This window comes from Fringilla coelebs (assembly GCF_963513975.1).
Source record: "Fringilla coelebs genome assembly, chromosome: 2".
NCBI classification, from domain to species: Eukaryota; Metazoa; Chordata; class Aves; order Passeriformes; family Fringillidae; genus Fringilla; species Fringilla coelebs.
The window spans coordinates 72151770-72171316 of record NC_140029.1 but is presented as its reverse complement, the minus strand read 5'-3'; the positions used below and the strand labels follow the sequence as shown (position 1 = coordinate 72171316).

At 38.0% G+C, this 19547-nt stretch overlaps 1 protein-coding gene across 5 annotated transcripts in view; it reads left to right on the top strand.

Annotated features, from left to right (window-relative positions):
- SGCG (sarcoglycan gamma) overlaps positions 1-18440 on the top strand; it is a 106217-nt gene extending 87777 nt beyond the window's left edge. For all 5 annotated transcript variants that reach the window (XM_084226052.1, XM_084226051.1, XM_084226053.1 and 2 more), the window contains 2 exons: positions 13376-13499; positions 14982-18440. In XM_084226052.1, coding sequence (XP_084082178.1) covers positions 13376-13499; positions 14982-15155 — 298 coding nt within the window. In that variant the 3' untranslated portion in view covers positions 15156-18440. The remainder of the gene's footprint in view (positions 1-13375; positions 13500-14981) is intronic.
- The last annotated feature ends 1107 nt before the right edge of the window (positions 18441-19547 follow it).

The window sequence follows — 19547 nt, the reverse complement described above, 5'->3', positions numbered from 1 at the left end:
AGGCCTTGGACTTTGGTATGTATTTAGCACCTTGAGAACTTGCTTCAGTCAGGTCTCCTGGTGCTTCCTAAGAATTTATTTCGCTGACACCTATAACTGGATCACAGCAAAGATTTAATGGAAGACAGCTGTATTCATTCCCAGAAAAACCTGAATTTAAACAGAATTAGGAAAGCTCATGTTCAGACACATACCTTGTGACCCAAAATGTGGGTCAAAAATCTGTAACAGCAACTACTGGAACTAGATGATGTAGACAGAGAGATTTATAACAGTTCCCTAAAAGCCATGTTTTCCCCAGGTTCCATGTTAAGCCCTGGAAATAGCCTCTTCTGATATTATCCAGAGTTTTATGCCAGCACACATACCTTTTTATATCCCCTGTTGTCAAATAACATTCTCTGTGAAAGCTGGTGTCTAAGTTTAGACATTTTTCCAGTATGATGCTATCATATTTTTCTGATAACTTACAACAGCTTAGAATATTATTTAGCCTATTCCTGTATTCCTCCTCAATTTTGTATCCTTGAATAACATGGAATTCATACATAGTTTTGTCATTTTGATACAGTTTGCTTCTTGTGGTCTACATAGCTTGTGGTTTTCTAAGGGAAAACAGTGGATCAGCAATACTCTTTAAATCTCAAAATAATGTTTCTGAGCTGAGCATTTGCATTTCCCAAACTTAAAAAAATGTGCTTACAAATGTGGCATTTTTCCATTTATCTACTAACTGCATAGTATGAATAATAAATATAATGCTTACAAATTAGTACTATCTTTGTTCTCATATTTGCTGTGTATGGCTGTCTGACTGCCAACAACTTTGCCTTCTGAGCACAAATCCTGTGGGAAATCACTTTTAGTACACTCAGCTTGTGGTATTCAGACTGTCTTTTAACTGAGGGTTTACATCCAAGTTCAGAATGATCCACATCATTCCACTATTCTTGATTTTGGAAAGCTCTATAGCAGGAATGATATCACTGTTCCAGAGAGTGAAGTTTTGTCAGAGTATGATTATAAATTTATAGAGAAAGATATATGTTACTAGAACCTATTTAATGGTTTATGGGTATATACTAAAAATATTTCAGTATTCCTCAGGGAAAGGGATGTATTCTAAACAAATGTTTAATATTGGTAGTAAATAAAACTTCAAATGTGTAATTAAGGAAGCATTGTTTTATATTTAACTGAAATATCTGTCCAACATTTAAAAGCATAAAAATTTATATGTGGTATGTGACTGACATGTTACAGAAATATTGATAATTTGAAGGCCAATTGTATGGTTTCTAGGTATCTGGTTATGGTAGATTACTGTACTAATGGTAGGCTTTTCCCTGTCTATATATTCATAACTGACATACACCCTTTAATTTTACATCTGTTCTGTGGCATCCAATAACTCTACTGATGTAGTTACAGTTTCTACTTCTCTCACATCCTTTCTGAAGTCTTATTTTTATCCTTTCCAGTCCCCATTGATATGACTTTTTCCTTTCACACTTGAAGTATTTGCTATGGTTAAACTGTGTAATAAGAGAGAAAGCTGGAAACTGAATTTGTTGAGTTTTATGGCTGTATGAGTAAGAATTATGAAGGAAATGTAGAGAAATGTATAGAAGGCAACCAGGGGAAAAGCATTTGCCAAATAATTGTTTAATCATATTTGTAATACAAATGCTTGCATGCTAATTGCCTAAAAATATCATCTAACCAATTGAAGTAAAGTCATTTTGATTTGCATTCATTATGTAAATCAAAAGCCCAGTCAGTCAGAAGAGAATGAATTACATAATGGAAAGTAGGAATAAGGTTATGATTCAGTGTTTGCAAGGCACCTCTGCTCCCTGACTACTGAGATATTTCTACAGCAGTGTGATTTTATGAGCCCTGGCCTTAATTTGATAGATATAAATTTGCATTCATATACTTTCAATAATCAGGTTAGCTAAGAACACCAGAAAATATGTAATTTGGAAGCTTTAAAGAATTTATTTCCGTTCATCTGATGGACTCAAATGTGTAAAAAGGTGTCATTTAGAAGGATTGGGTAGTACAGGGCATCATGTTGATCAACGTTTCAGAAGCATTTCTGACTTGGATATTTAAAAAAAATTCTTTTAGCAAAGTCTTGTGTATGACATCACATCTGGTTGTCTTGTAAGCAGTGATTTTACCTGTAAATGTTAGTCCTAAGGTAAAAACAATTTTGCAAGCACTGTCATAAATTACTTTCATTTGCTCCAGTCACATGGCTGATGTTTTTCCTAAAGCCTCAATTTTTCAGAGATGTCACTCAACACATTAAAACCAATAAAAGTTGTTTCTGCTGCAGAAACAGAAACATGGGGCAGCCATATAAGTATTTTCCATGGCTGCTTGTGTCAGTAGCACTAAGAGCAAAGCTGTAATGATTAATGTACCTGTTGAACTGGGTCCCTGACAATGTCAGATTGCTCAGTGAGTTTGCTAAAGTGAACTTGTCATCAGTGATTACAGCATATTCCGCCAGAGCACAAGCCACTGTGAAAACTTTGTTAGTGATTGTCACAGTTTTAGACACCACCTTGCAGGTGACCACCTGGAGCCCTGTTTGTAAGCCTGATTTGCTGTCACTGATCCAAGCTGTAATACTGAGTTGAGCAGATCATGTCTTGCATCATCTTTCACCTGCATACATATCTGCACATATATCAAGAGAACTGAGGAGGAGGCAGGAAACAGGAGACACCCACCATAAGGATGTGGGTGTGGAAAACACTGCAAAAAGAAAAGGGAGCGTTTCCTGCTAAGAGTAGCTTTTCCAAGATGCGTTGCACATGTACACCATCACATGTAAACATGCACATGTAAACTTTCCCCTCTCCCTCGGACTGCATGCACAGTTATGGTACTTCAGTTGTGAGGAATCTGATGACACTGTGGCACATTCAGCCACTGTACTAACAATCACAAAAAGGAAAGGCTATGACCTGCTTTTCGGTAAAGCCTCTTCACTTGAGTGTTTGTTTTCATGGAGAACATGTGGACACTATGAACAGCATTTACTGAAGAACTCCAGTTACTTGAAATCTTGCTAGCATATTAAATAAAAAATTGCTCGAGATACATATAAAAGAAAGGCATGGCAAATTTCAGCCTGGAAGGTAATTTTATGAAACTACTCATAAGGAAAATGCTAACCCCATTTTTTACAACAATGATGCAAGTGCTGTTATTATATGAGATTAAAATTTTATAATACAAGACATTATTTTATAATATTATTAAAGTAATTTGAAAAAGATAGCTATGCTGGAAACATCTGTTATGTGCCAGATTTAATCACATTCACCGGGGCCTTGGTCATTTTTAATTACCTGGAGAGTCAGCACATCATAAAATTGAGGTCATCACAGAGACCTCCTTTGAATTAGCTCTTACCACTCTTCATCACAACTGTCATTTTTGAAAGAGGCTTCTATTTTAATCACGTCTTAGTCTTATCTTTAGTCTTCACTCTTTCAGCAACTCTGCATTGAGTGACAGTAGGCAAACAGGAAAAAACACTTCAATATTTAAAATGGATGGAGAACTAGTAAACAAATAAGTACACTGCGGTAATGATATCTGCTGTGTTTTGGAATATGTTATAAATGTTGCTTTAAATTGCTTTTAGAGCCTTTTCAAAGTGCCATTAAAACTGGGAACTGTTTTATTCTTTTTTTAAGAGAACATGTAAATGCATTTGTCCTAGAACTTTGAGCACTTATTTTATGTGGCTTACATTAAAAAAAAATTCTGTTAACCAAAACCTTGGGAGCTGGAAACATCTGTTATTCAAATCTGCCTTTGTAATTGTGCTTTTGCACAGAGATCCCCCCTAAGCCATAAACAGTGTTAGTGCCTGCTGTGCTTATGCTGAACAATTCCCTAGAATCCAGAATCTCATAACTGAGTTTTACTGGAATCATCTGCTGCCATGCATTTCAGATTTACAACATAAATACAGAACTAACTTGGAACACAGGCTATTTCAAGAAATAAAACTATGCTAAGAATTTTTTATTTAAATTAAAGAAAAACATGCTGAAGAAAACGCCAGCTGACACCTTCAAGAACAGCACATACTCCCAATGTTTAAGAATGGTACCCCAAAAGACTGCAGTGCCTTGGGGTTCTGTCCTTGATCATTATCCTCATCATTTTTAGCATAAGGCAAAATGAGCTTTAAAAGCCCAGTAGATTTATTTATTTAAAAATCAACTGTGCTTCCTATGCATGTGGAGTATGGCTAAAAAGTAAAAGCATACAAAAACCCCTTCATCTGCACGTGCCTAACATTTTTGCTGATTCTAAATGATTTCTTCATTGTTCATGTATGTAATTTAGCTGATGGTTCAGCACACACTCCTGGTTACCATTCATCTCTTACATATTTAGGCTGCATTCATGTAGCTGAGTCCAAAGCTAGAGGACCCCTGTGTGCCCAGAGTAAGCAGATGCATCTCAGATGTCCATCCAGCTTTAGAATACTCCTGTCTCTGCAAGCAAAATCATTCATTCTTTCGTTTGTTCATTCATTCATTCATTCATTCATTCATTCATTCATTCATTCATTCATTCATTCATTCATTCACTGAAGTGGAAAGGGATCCTCCCACAAGCCACCCACACAGGAACTAATATTCATGGAGCATGGTCCCAGGGGTTTACAACTGTTTGGGTAGATGTTCAGGTGGCGTTGATTCAATTTATTTGGACATCTAAGTGCAGATACCTGTACTGCATCTCATCACCTTTGGTGGAAGGCAACAGGTATTGTAAGGGCATTTTACAAAGATATCTAAAACAGAGCAGATTATTTATGCTCTAGCACTAGTTCTTTCTTTCTATTAATTTTGAAGGATGAATGGCATTTCTTTAGGAATTGTACACTTGCCAACTACACCATGTTTGGTTAAGGTCTGAGAAAATGAAAATTCATCATAAGAAACAAGGCATTGTGCTGGGAAATGCTCAAATTGCAGAATAAAGGCTTTCCACTTGGAACCTAGTATTTAATAAATTCATCTAAATTGCTAATCATGGTTTATATAGCCATGTGACTAGGATTAGAAATGGCTGCCAGTTACTGGTTCTTGTTTGATAGCAGGCATGAGGTAATGAGTCCTTCCAAGCTAATCATTAGCTTGGAATGCTATGACTTTTCTTTATAGGAAAGTCATGGCACCATCATATTTACCTAAAAGAAGTATCCTTTCTTAGTTGGTAAAAATCCATGGTTGTCTTATACTTACTAAAGACGTGGAGAATTTCAAATACAGTCTGAGTGTTTTCTTTGCTATCAAGCTTCTGAATATCTTCTTCCTTCAAAACCTTCTCTGTATCTTCTGCATCAAATTCAGATTTCTTTTTAATACCAGTCTTGATAATTGTGCATCCCGTGTATTTACATTTATATTTTTTATCTCCTACAGTTCTTCCCTTGGCTCCTGTACTTCTTGTTTTGAACATTTTTCTGGTTTTCTATCCTACACTGCACACTCATCTCCAATGTCCTCCTTTAACTGACTTATTTCTTAAGGCTTATGATTATTCAAATATGTATCAGAAAAATAGCATAATCTCTCTTTTCTTCTAATCTGAGGTCATCAACCTGAAACACAACAGAGAATAAAAGCCTTATATTGTTAATGCTTTTCTGTCGTGAAGTCCTTAGTACAGACGTCATTAGAGGAGCTCAGTCCAGGTTGGTTTCCTGGGTCCTGCATCTCTAATGTCGGAATATGTAAAAGTTAGACACCCTGATGCAGCACTGGGGCACAGAATAGACTTGACTCCAAATCCAAGATCTTGGAGCTATAAGCTGATATTAAGTCTGTGGAAAAAAATTATTTAAATATAGGCATAAATAAGGATAAATGGATTAACTATCTACAGAAAATTAAACTTACAGTAGAATCTGATTATGATTTTATTTTCTTACAATGATTTTCTTAACATAAAAAGCATAAAGAGTCTAATATCCATTACTGCCGTGGCTCAATATTCCAAAAGGTCATTACAAGATTGTTTTAGCTTTAGAAAATGCGTTCCCTATAGGTTGCTTATTTGAGCTTAATGAGTATTTGTGATCTGATTTCTTTGTTTCTCCATTACATGATTTTATAATTTCACTGTGACTCCCCTTCACCCCAGCCAAGCTCAGTAAGCCCAGCTGTGTTGTGTATGATGAAAACTCCTTCCCCAGAGTTAGAAGAGAGGGAAATATGAAAGTGGTTCAGTGAGGTTATTTTACCCCCCAGATATGAGAGCTCAGCCCCGAAATGGTTGAATAATGAAGTGCTCCTATGCCTTACCAACAGAGGTCTCTAGGAGGGGAGTCTAATAAACATGAGAAGAAAGGATCCTGCAGCAATATTACACATGCCATACAGAAGGCCTGTACTGCAGTTAGTAATGACTTGCTTGTGTTTCATGACTGTCTTTGTGCATGAATGTGATTGTCTGGAGAAAGAAGACTGCCAAGAAAAGCAGAGCCTACTACATGATTGTGTAGTTATTTCAGGGTAGTTCTGCTGTTACGAAAGTATTTGGGATGTTTCAGAAAATAGACATTTCTGTCTGTTTCTGAGGTCAGAGGTGTTACAAGCTGTCAGCAAAGCACAGCACATTTTGAGCCTTCCCCAAGTGACTCAAAGCAAAATGATGGACTTTCTAAAATTACATTTTCATTAATGCACTTAAGCAATAAGCAGAAGAATCAAGATAAAAAGGTTACTTTCAAAATCAAATTGGAACAGACTGCCCTATCATTTTATAGTTTTAAAGTTACAACATAGGGTCACTGAAGATTTTGTTTAAAAAGCTTCAGAATTCCTGTAAATTTGAGGTGCTTTAAGAACAACTGCTTATATTCCAGCCAAATAATTTTTCTCTAATGGAGTTCCTGTGCATGTACGCTTGCCTCTAAACAGATATTTTCATAGTATGTTTCTCTGAATTCGCTTGTACCCTATGTGTTTTCTTACAGTGTTATCAGAGAACTTTCCTCTATTTTCACAAGAAACTGGTGATTTTTTTTATTACGGGCACAAAACCTTTATTTGAGTTAATAATTTTGGCATGGTTAAGTTGAAAGCACAGTTTTAATATTAAGCTGTATCTCATGCTACTCTTAATTTTCCTGTAGATTTTTCTGCAATGGAAGAGCCAGATTCACTTGATAGAAAATTATTAAATGATCTTTATTTTAAATTTTGAGATAATTGCTGCTAAATTTTGATTAATTAAAAATACACTTGTTTGAATATTACATTTTATTGTGGCAAAAATAATAAATTAACCTACTGTTCAGTGTGTGGAAGCTGTAGGTATTGACATTGGTCTTACTAGAGCAGAATATGCGTCCTAGTTCAGGCAAGTCCCAGAGGCAATAGGCCTTGGAAAATGATTTTTTTGAGCTAAGCTACAAAAACTGGGAGATAGATTATAACCATTGACCAGCTAATGGACTTGACAAGGAAAAATGGATGCAGTTTTTCAGTCAATTTTTCTCATTATGTTTCACTTAGTTTAAGTCAGTGAAGTTCAGACTTAAAATATCAAAGTGAACAAAGGCAATATGGAAGACAATATCATCCAGGTGGGAAGACAATATCATCCAGATTATTCCACCTCTTAATGAAGAAATTCAATAGGTGTGATGCAAAATGGGACATTTCGGAAAGAAAAATCAGTCAGCGTTTGAAAGATTTATAGAAGTTCTGTCAAATCAGAATTTTGTGCTAAAGCTTGACTAAGTAACTGCTATATTTTCATTACGCAGGAACTTACCAGGGAAGAAGATTTAATGAGTCATTAGTATTTTCTATTCTTTGACATTCAGTAAGAGCGATCACAGCTTACTGTTGAATACTGATACTTCCGTGTCCTCAAGATAGACACAGTTGATGGAATATGCTGTGAAACTCATTTTTCCTCTTTGCAAGGAGATGCAATTTTAGGAGCCGTTCCAAAGAAAATGCTTTTAGAAAATACAGAAATGAGGCTTAAATCGAGACTGAGATCTCAGCCCTGTTGTTTTGTCCTTCTTTGCCTTTGGACCATCTGGCAAGCAGCCAAAAGCCACAAGGCAGAACACCAAGTTGCTCAAGTTTGGGTAATCATGTTCTTGCAACATCCTGATTTCCGTCCCCACTCACCTGACCTCCAAACAGCAAGCTGCTGGGAGATAAGTGAACATGGGTGGGGTTGGCAATAGGCATTATTCCATGCCTGCTGCTCACTCTCCACTTCTAGAACTCCAGCCCAGTTTTTCTCAGCTCATATCAACAGGAATTCAGATTCCTCATAAAGGATATGGTGCACCATAAATAAATGCTGACAGTCTCTTTTTGCTGTGTGACTAGTGCATGCTCTGCCTATGGTTTACTCTCTTACAATGTCTAGCTGCATGGCTGGGGAATTAGACTGCTTTCAGACTAATCAAAAAGTCAATATGCTCCTATTGCCTTTTAAAGGTTAACGTGCATTCAAAAAGCAGGGATCAAAGCAGACATCTACAGAGAACCAAGGCCAATTAAGCCCACAGAATCCTCTAGGTAGCTTTTTTGCCTTTCAAAACAGTAGTTCCTTGACAGGTTAAAGATTTTCCTTTTTGCCCTTTTTCCCTCATGAGTTTTTTTTCCTCTTCATTTCTTGCCTTTTCTATTCATCCTTTGCTCCATGACCTCTAGTCATTTTTTAATTAAAAAATTACTATAATCATTTATTGTTTAATCATCATAATTTAACTTCTGTTCCCCTTAAACCTTTACAAAGTCCAATGAATTCTGGGGCAGCTGTTCGTGGCAGGATTTCTTTTTGCATGCCAAAGGTATATGAGGGTCTCTTCCTTACCTAATGATGTCAGAAAGATGTTTTGATTTTAGAATCATAGGATGGTTTGGGTTACAAGGGTCCTTAAAGGTCATCTTGTTCCAGCCCCTTGTCATGAGCAGGTACACCTTCCACTAGACCAGGTTGCTAAGTCCCTGTCTAACCTGACCTTGGACACTTCCAGGGATGCACAGTTGTTGGGTTCACTAGTGTTAGAGCTAGTATTGATTCTGGACCATTTCAGTCCAGTTACAGTAATCCTGATCTTCCTTAGGCAGGTGCTGGGAAGAATGCATACAAATGGACAACTTCTGTCTAAGGTCATACCACGGAATTCTCTTCCCATTGAATTCAGGAGAGATGATGACTCCTGAGCTGGAAAGGTCAAAAAGAGGTCAAAATGAAAGGATAAACAATTACCCAAGAGCAAGCTGGTTCCTCTGTCCTGCTCTAGGGGCCAAGCAACCCCAAAGTGCAGTAGAAATCTTGTGGTACTCTTTCTTCAGTGCTGGAACTAGCTGTCTAATACCTTGTGGTACTTAAAAGATCTGCAAGGTGTCCTTCTGACTCCTGCCAGACCAGGATGAAAAAAGGGATCAATATTCCTGCAGCATGCACAGGCAGTGTCATCTGCTTCTTTACCAGAACTGCTGCAGGCCGTCCCTGCCCTCACATCCTCCCTAACAGCCAACTGAGCAATTTCTGGGGATCTGACATCTCCATGAGTTAGCAACACGCTTATAGGAAAAGGGAAATCTCCAAGCCTTTCAGTTGTTGGGATGGTTTCAGATCCAGAGCCTGGATGCTGTCGAGGTTCCCTCAGAATATATTTTCACACAGACCTTTGTTAATTATTTAGCACAGCTCAGCACCAAATTTCTTTGGCTGCCAGACAAGACTGTATAGTTGACTCCTGGAACTCTTACCAACAAGTAAATATTACCTTTGCTGTAATCAATTGCAATGGACTATGGAGAACCAATATACAGCAAATGACAGCTGTAAAATATTACCAGGGACCACCTATTCCCTCACCCTTCCCTGGATTTCAGAAGCTGACATGGTGCAGTTTCTCAGGCTGCAGGGATCAGGATTAAGGCAAAGTAACTATTCTGCAAGTGGGCCCAGGTGTGCCTTGCTTTGCCTTACAATCTGTGGGTATGTGTACTTGGGTGTCTAAATTCAAATTAGAAATATGCTTGGGAGAGAAATCTCCCAATGGCCTGAGCTCTCCACATCTTGATTTTCATTGTGGAGCTGTTTGGGGGACATGGACAGGGTGACATTTGTGTTAAACTAATTTGAAAGCTGTGATCTCGTGGAGAACACCTAATGTGCTCCAACCTTTTTGGGCATCCAGTTGGCAACACCTAGTCCAGAGTTCTCCTCAGGACACACATAATGGGCTGTCAGGTCCTTGGCATCAAATGTTGTGCTGCCCAGATCAATTTCTCTTGCACTACACCCCTTGCTAATTGACCCTGGCAGCTACTGCAGTACCTAGAAGCTACTCATAAGTACAGAATCCATCTTCCCAAGTGAGAAAGAGCCTGTGACAGATGTCACATTTAGGACAGCACATTACATAGATTAATTCCCCTAGATGGTAAAGATCATTCACTTCATTCTCCTAAATGTAATTCATGTGTCTGTAAGTTTAAAAAAAAAAAAAAAAAAGTGACTGGTAACAATATATTTCCTCATCATTCTAATGCACAAATTCAAACATTATAAAGTGACCAAAAACTCTTAAGACAATTTCTTCTCTCTTACTCTCCAAGCACCCTCCATCGTTTGCAAACAAACTGAATTCTTGAGAGATGCGCATCAATGTGGGGATTGAGGAGGGACATTCAAAGTCAAGGTTCAGCTTAGGCTGTTTCTACACTAGGTGCCCATTTCCCTTTGAGTGCATCTGGACTCCAGATACCGAACCTTTGAATACTGTACAAAGAAATGCATCATTAGTGTTATTGACTCTTGTCTTTGCTAGAATCTCACATATTACAGTTCACATCACTGATTCACAACAGTTTGCATTGCCAGGAAGCTTCAATGACGTGCTTAATTAGGCAAATCCAGGCTGAGTTAATCTAGAAATAGGACCTGTATAAACAGCAGAAATTTAGGTTTGTGATTAATATAGCAAATGTAATTCTGCCATGTAATTTAAATTATGTGTATGTCATATCATAAATCTAAGTGCTTCCGAAGTCTGTAGGCTTCGTGCCAGCATTAATTTTTGTAGAAACTAAGAAATATTTCTCTTGTGTTTGATTGCTTTTTAAACTTCAGGCCTGATACGCTCTCAGAAGTTTGTCCCAGTCTGCTGTCTTGTGATATTTAATGGAGTTTAAAAATAAAAATTTATGCCTACATATAGTTTGCTTATGTAGGTGAAATGCATTACAAAAGAACATGAGGTATTTCAGACTTTAAAGCTTTTTGTTAAGACAAACTATGACAAAGTTATATTTAACTACATTGACATTAATTTATGAAAATGCATTAAATTTTAAAGATTGAAAATAGAAACTTTATTTAATTTTTCAGTATATAATGCATACAAATGTGCACTGAAAAATATTCCCATGAAGCAGACCTCCCACATTAATCACTCAGGGAAGAACTGATTTTCTATTTCATAGAGGTATACATTTAGAGATCTAAAGCAAAAATTCATACAAAAGTTGTTAAATTCCAAACACTGCTTAATAAAGATTACTAATACTATATTGGTTGTCTAATTCAGAACTCATTCTCATGACCTGGTACACAGCATGATCATGACAGAAGTTTGTGCTATCTCAGGTTCATGGAGTGAGGCATCAAATTATTTTGTGGGTATGGTCTCAATATGGGGCCATGATGCATTTACCCATTGTTAGTACTTTATTTATTTATCAGTCTGGAGTTTAAACTAATTGAAGGTGATGAACCCAGAAGATGTCAGGGAGAGGCAGATCATAGAAATGTAAAGTCATAGAATGGTTTGGGTTGGAAGGGACCTTTCAAGATCAGAGAAGATAGAATCTTCTGCTAACTCTGGCCAGCAGTGATAAGCCAATATTGGTTGAGCTATTTTCAGATTTGAGGATAAAAAATGAAGTTTCAGTGACTCTGCTTAGATATCATGGATTTAGGTTTTAAGTTATCAGCTGGATTTAGCTTCTTCAGAACTCAAAAATACAACTGAACTTTCTCACAAGCGCAAACTGTCTTCTCTTAGATTCTGGTTTTAATGAAGCAACAGGAAAACAAAATGAAGACTTGAGTCTCAGTAAATTAGACAGCTAATTTCTGCCAATAATTGGCAGTCAGAGTCTGGGCTCACTGCACAATGCATTCCCTGCTTGGGCACAGCTTCCACTCGCCTGTGGAGCAGCTGTGGAGCAGCTGTGGAGCCAGCACAACATCTGCTGGGAGTGGAAGCACACACACACACACACACACACACACACACCCCTCTGCATTTCTAGGACACACAGTGGATGAGAACATGCAGGCTTGGGAACAAGTGTGTCTGTGTTCTGCAGTGTGGGTGCTACCCACATTCTTTGGTATGTGTCCAGAGAATAGGAAAGCCAGCACAGGGAGCACAGTGGTCTCACTTTCTCTAGCCTTCATATTCACCTGTTCAGTGTTGGCTGGTGTCATCAGGAAGGGTGAGTGAATATTCATGAGCAAAATCTAATAGGTATCAATTCTGATCCTGCAGTGCCTCCAGATGAGGCAGTTCTAGGTAATGGTCAAAAGAAGCAACATAATCCTAGTTTTTGCTGGGATTGGGCTTTTTCTTTCCTTCTCGTGATTTTTAATTAGTACTTCTATCTCTTCTACTTAGCTTGGAAATGATACCAAAATTCTGAAGAAACAAACTCTTTGAAAAATAAAAATCATTATTCCTGCACAGCTGATCCGACGAGGTGAATTCTCAGATAATACAGTGCCTTCCTGCCATCTTGTGGCACTGCAGGGTTTGCAGCTCCCTGTTTGTTATACTGTATAATTTTTATTTCAAATTAACAGTTTTTTAATTTCAGATGTCATCTAGTTAAGCAACACACCTACACACAAATAGTGAAATCTCGGTCTAGCTAATTGCAGTGTCAGAAATGTCATTGATTTTAAAAGGTTCCAGACTGTATTAATTGTATTTCTTTCAATGTCTTATGATGTCAAAAATGAAAAAAAAATGAAACTAATGTAAAACTGGGTTTCAGGTTAATAGATTAGGTTACTGCTATACTGAAATAATCTGCAGTTATGTATTAAATAATACCTTGCGTTTGTATTATAAATTAATCGATATTTTTCATTTGGGATGCTTTGTTGATTTTCAAAATAGCTGCCTCCTTTTTCAAGTCTGCCTGAAGGAAAGGAAAAATGCATCTTTTATATGACTTCAGAGCCTGCAAGAGCTTGTTCAATTTTTACTTATTTTTCTAAAATAAAGGGATATATGAGATTGTGCTACTGTCAAATTTCCTGCTCCTGCTTTTAGGCTGGAATCACCAACTCGATCTTTGAGCATGGATGCACCACGAGGAATTAATATCAAAGCACAAGCTGGGAATATTGAAGCTCTTTCCCAGATGGATATCAAACTACACAGCAGTGATGGCGTGGTGAGTACCGGCCCTTCTTTTCCGTAACTGTGGTTGATCTTTTGTGTGACTATAACTTCAAATCTTCTTTTCAAGTTCTGTCAATTTAATTCCTCAAGTTTTAGGTGGCAGGATATTAAAATTAATAGTGCCAATAATAAAACTTTTATTTATGTAAATAATACTACCAACAGACCAACTCTAAGCTAATATGTATTAGCTTAGAGAGATGCTTTCTAATTAAACTTGGATACTGCTTAGCTCCCTACTAGCACAGTGATTCCCAGGCACCTCAGTGGGGAACCTTGGCTCAGAAGCAGAAGCAGCCCCAGAGTGGCAAAATTAGAGAGTGAAGCTCTGCAGACATCATTGACAGCAGGCAACATGCAGAGCAGAGCCTATTTATCCCCTCTGCAAGGCTGTACTGTGCCTGTTCTTCCACAGAGGAACTACAGACCAGCCCACGTCCATCCTTAACCAGCTGGCTTCATGGTGGCCCCAGCGCTCAGGCCAGGACAGACCTGGGTCCAGCAGCAGTGCTTGTGTCCTGCTCTTCTGTGCATGGGCAGGGATCCTGTCACTTACCTTAGAATCATAGAGTGAATTGTGCTGGAAAGGACCTTAAACATCATCCAGGTCCAGCTTCCCCTGCCATGGACAGGGACACCTTCAACTAGATCAGGCTGCTCAGAGCTCAATCCAGTCTGGCCTTGAACACTTCCAGGGATAGGTCATCCACAGTTTCTCTGGGCAACCTGTTCTGTGCCTCACCACTAAAAGAAATTCTTTTTTATATCAAATCTAAATCTATCTTTCAGTTTGAAACCAGCATCCCTGATAAAGGGTCCCTCCCAGCTTTCTTGTAGGCCCCTTTTAAGTACTGGAAGGCTGCAATGAGATCTCCCCAGAGCCTTCTCCTCTCCATGCTGAACCCCAATTCTCTCAGCCTTTCCTCACAGGAGAGGTGCTTCATCCATCCATGTCATTCTTATTTTGGGGGCCCCAGAGCTGATGCAGCACTGCAGGTGAGCTCTCACCAGAGCAGAGCAGAGGGGCAGAATCCCCTCCCTTGCCCGTGCCAATGCTGCTCATGTTGCAGCCCGGGGTGTGGTTGATTTTCTGGGCTGTGAGCATGCATTGCTGGCTCATACATAGATTTTCATTTGTCACTGCCCCCACATCTTTCTCCTCAGGGCTTCTCTCAATCCATTCATCACCTTGCTTGTATCTGTTTTGGGGATTGCCCCAACGTAGGTGCAGGACGTTGCACTTGGCCTTGTTGAACTTCACGAGTTCTCTGCTAAGAAGAGGGTGGGCACCAGCTTATTCCTGTCCTGTGTTTATGTCTGCCAAGAACCTAGGGCTCAGAGAAGCTTTATATATAACAAATCCTGTGTAAAAGGCCCTTCTAAGCCTCTGCCTTGCCAAATTCAGCTTGTCTCATGGCACGTTATTGCTTTACCATCTCTAACAACCCCGTTTCTCCTGCTTTTTCCCACACAGCTTTTGCTCGATGCTGAAACCGTGCGACTGCCCAAGCTGCCTGAGGGTACAAGGGGTGGATCTGGGATTTCTCAGGGGCTCTATGAAATCTGTGTGTGTCCAGATGGAAAGCTCTACTTGTCAGTGGCCGGCGTGGGCTCCACTTGCCAGGAATACAGCCGAGTCTGCCAGTGAGGTGCCCCAAAAGGCCACACACCCCCTTGGGCATCTGAGTTTTGTATTACTCCTAAAGAGCATTACTGAAAGCATATTTTTCAGCATTTTAGAAACAAAGTACTTACAATTTAAGAAACAAATCTGCATCTACAGTTCTGGAATACAGGGTGTAAGGGGAAGAAGAGCACAAATGACATTTCCACTTCAGAAGAATGACTTGAATCAAATTACATGTTTTGTCAGTAACACTTGGAAAACAGCCTTACAGAGAGTATAAAAAATAAAACAAATATGTTTCCTTGCTGAACTATTATTTAGTCAGATGATTATGTCGTTGTTCATATTTTTGAGATCCGTGGGTTTTTCCTCTCACTACATGTAAACACTTACTGTATTAGTGGGTGAAATGAAATTGAGGGAACTACTTGAATTATTTGTAAGACAAAGCATTATTTGGAAAATTCAGAAAGTGCCAGCAAATGGTCTATGCAATTTTGTTCTTGCAATAACACAAGATAGAAAAATGTGGTATTTGTATGAGTTCTGTGTTAAAGATGTTAATTTGCTGATAGCTTTCTGTTTTAATTTGGCAACACATATGTTGATTTGCTTCTTACTGAGATTCATATAAAAATAACTAATGCAAAAAGCTCCAGAAGTCATGAAGGCCTCTCTGTGTCTCAAATCCATTCACTATAAAACAGAGAAATATGTTAGTATATTTTGTAATAGCATTGTTTGTTCTACTGCCTGTATCATCATATTCATTGAAATCCTTTTTTATTTTAGGACATGCTAATTCAACAAGGCAATCTGTTGTGCCAGCTGGACTAGTAAACAAAAAAAAAAATGTGTCTTCAGATTGTCTGATGCAAGGAACTCTTTGGGCAGTGGGAAAAAATCCTTTTATGCAGCCCACAGATTTCAATTAAGAGGAATATTTCATTCCCATCTGCACCTGTTTACTGGTATTTCTGATCCTATCAGAGTGGGACTCTATCACAAACAGAGAGAGTAAAACTGTTATTTTTTACATTAGGATTTTGGATACAAAATAAATGCTCACCAGAGCTGACAAACCGTTTATTGGCCTTGTAAAGAAACACAACTGCAGACCCGTTCCCCTGTACAGTGTTGCACTGAACACAAATAAATTGTTTGCACACCTCTGGGTAGCAAGATTTGTATTTTATAGTCTGTTGTTTAAACCTCATGGGTTTTTAATTCCTTTGATGTTGTTTTGTATATACTTTAGGATGTTATTATCCAGGAAGGAGCTTTCACACAGTGCCGTGGTGTCTGTTTACAGAAGGATTTTAACCCATAGTGTTAGTAAACCACAAATGTCCACCTTTTGGAAAAAGAATTATCACCATCCTTAAAACAAAAGAATCAGGACAAAATAACTACTAATAAACTTGCTCCTTCAGCTCTGGTGAACAAGGGAAGAAAACGAACACTTGGATGAGATCCCCAGGTACACACAAAAGCCTGAGCTGAGAAAGAGTCTCCCGTTAATATTTTCCGCTATTATTGTGGAAAAGCCCAGGGCAGTCCCCGCTTCAAGGGCTGTCTTTGCAGTTTCTCCAAGAGTCTGATGTACAGAGCTGAAGCTGCCCTTCAGCAGCAGGGTGGAGCCCTCAGCAATTAATGCAGACTCCAGGAACTTCAGTAGAGCAAGTAGGAAACACTTAAGGTGAGCTTAGGTGAGTGAAGCAAGGGTTCACATGTTATCTGGAGAGTGCTCCAACTGTTGTTACACTGCCTAAAGGAGAAGTAGGAAGCCACACATCTTCCATATCTGAAATTGCCTTTTCTTGGATTTAGACTCATTCATTTACTCCTGTCTTCAGGAGTGAGTCCAAGGCTGTTGGCTATAAGGAGAGAAATGTTTATCTCCACAACTGTATCTCCTGACTAGATGTGTCTCTAAGGCTGTGTGTTAAAAGTGTGTCTCCCTCAGCTGAGACACACTTTAACAGAAACCTGTCTTCAGTATTCCTTTAAAGTCAGTTTAGGTGGTTCCAGCTCAATGCACAAGCTTTTACAAGACAAAATACAAGCAGGCTTCATTGGATAGAAAGTTTGAGTAGTAAAATAAAGGTCAGTAAATACCCTTGCATGTGCCAGATACCTAAACTGCTGCTACGAGTAACTTGGAGAACTGTAATGTCACCAGTCTCTTGCAGGTGTAGTATTAACAGCAAAACTGGGAGTTGAGTACTTAGAAATTTCAGCCATTGTTCTGACATCAAGGAACATATGCCTGTTTCCATGGAGTATCAAACAAATAATTCACTAATGTTACCCCTAAATGTTAGCCTGATACTGCAAAACAGTTAAAATCTTGTTCTGCTGGCAGTAGAAGCACAGCACTTCAAGTTATACATTTTAAGTTTTTGTTTTGAAGGCACATTTTCAAATGTGATTTGGTGATTGATTCACAGCAAGGGACTGAACTGAGGCTTTCCAGACAAGAATAACCTGACCCCTAAAGAGCTAGGGAAATCTGGGTGCAGTCCCCTGGCTGGTAACAGGACGGCACTTCATTTAGACACTGCAATAACTACCATCTTTCTTGTGGAGATAAATCTTCTGGGCTTGCTTCATTTCACAGGTGGATTCTAGGTAAAAAAAAAAAACCTGAAGAGGTCTGCTGTACCCTCAGCACTGCAATCACACAAATCACCGTGATCCTTTTCATTGCTTAAACTTGATTCTTCTTTTCATTATGCTACAACACTGACATCAGAAGTATCGTTCCAGTATAGAAGTTGTGCACATAAAGCATGGCTGGCAACATCTTGTCACTGACTATTTTTTTTCTTTTAGGTGTGGTTAATTGAGAAACAAAATTTATGCTAACATTACCAGAGTACAATCAGCTGATGCTACAATCTGAATTGCTGTTAATCTCAACATAGGTCATACATCACTAAGTTTTAATTTCTGATATCTCCATGTGGATGTCTATTCCCCTTCTCTTTAATACTTCAAAATTACTGTTTCTACTTGAATCAAACTTCAGTTATTAGTTAGAGTAACAGAAAATTATGGCACAGGGAAGTGAGAGTATACAGTTCTCTAGTTTATTTCCAAAAGCATTATCCAAATGGAGAAGAGAAAAAAAATCACTACCAGCATAGTGAACTGATTTGTTTGCATATTTACTCCCTCAAAAAGAATTATTTACAGCTGTTCTTGCAACTGTTGAAATTGTTACACAGTGGAAAAATGATAGAAAAACTTCACTGGTGATTGTGCAAACAGGAGCTTTTTTTTTCCATTTCACAGTCCTTTAGTATTTGCAGTTGTCTATCTTTGTATAGCTTTATGCAAAAGGAAATTGCAAGAATTGGAAACCAAGTTCTTGAATAAACTTTATACATTTTGAACAATCTGCTTCTGCTTTTGTATTCAAATGAAACATAGCTTAAATTAATGTTTTCATTTTTAAAACAAAATTGTTTTTACAAGACTAAGAATGTGAAATGTACTTTATTTAAAAATATGAACACAATTCTTCATCCCAGCTAAAAATTTACTTAGCAGAATCTGGAAAATGCTTTACAATTAGGTTTCCTTGGACATCTTTGTCTTAATCAGTAGTAGGTGAAAGTAAACAAAGAAATGGCAGTGCTACTGAATTAATCATCCAGAAAACAAACCAAAGAAAAGATAAACAGTTTTGATCAAAAATTCATTGACAAAACCCTTCATGTGACAAAAAAAATGTGTGTCTTCCTCAAATGAAAACATTTACTTTGGCTGCCAGGTTTAGTTATTTTTGAACTATTAGTTCTGCCTTTGTTCCCCAGGACCAATGCAGCCTTTCTCAAAGAGTTTAGATCCAGCAACAGAAAATCTCAAAGGTGGTATTACATTCCTCTACTTTAACTGGAGAAATTATAATAGATTTAATTACAGCTTTGTTTAAAGCAACCCAAGTATACCTGTACCAAGTGAATGCCATCCTTATAGTAAATTTTAAATCCTATTTCACAAATCATTACAGTAACTTTACTGATAATGATTTGAGTACAAATATTGTACAACTGCATTTTTTACACAATAAACCATTTATTCTTCTGGTACTCAGCTACACAAAAATCTATGTCCTTAACAAAAAACAACAACAAATACAGAACAAATCCACAAACAAACAAAAAGTATTTTTTCTTGTCACTAATTGCTGAGGCAAGTGTCCTGTGCTTTTTTGAATAGCTGTGTAACACTTCATTGTTTGAGCAGAAAGCTTTTAAAGCACAAGATAGCAACAAGCCTATCAAGGCTTATTCCAACTGCAGTTCCTTAGATTTAAGCTGCTCTATGTATCGTTGAATCAGCTTCCTAGACCACTAACTTTTTGTTAAACTCCTCAACTGTAATTTTGGGAGACAGACACTGAAG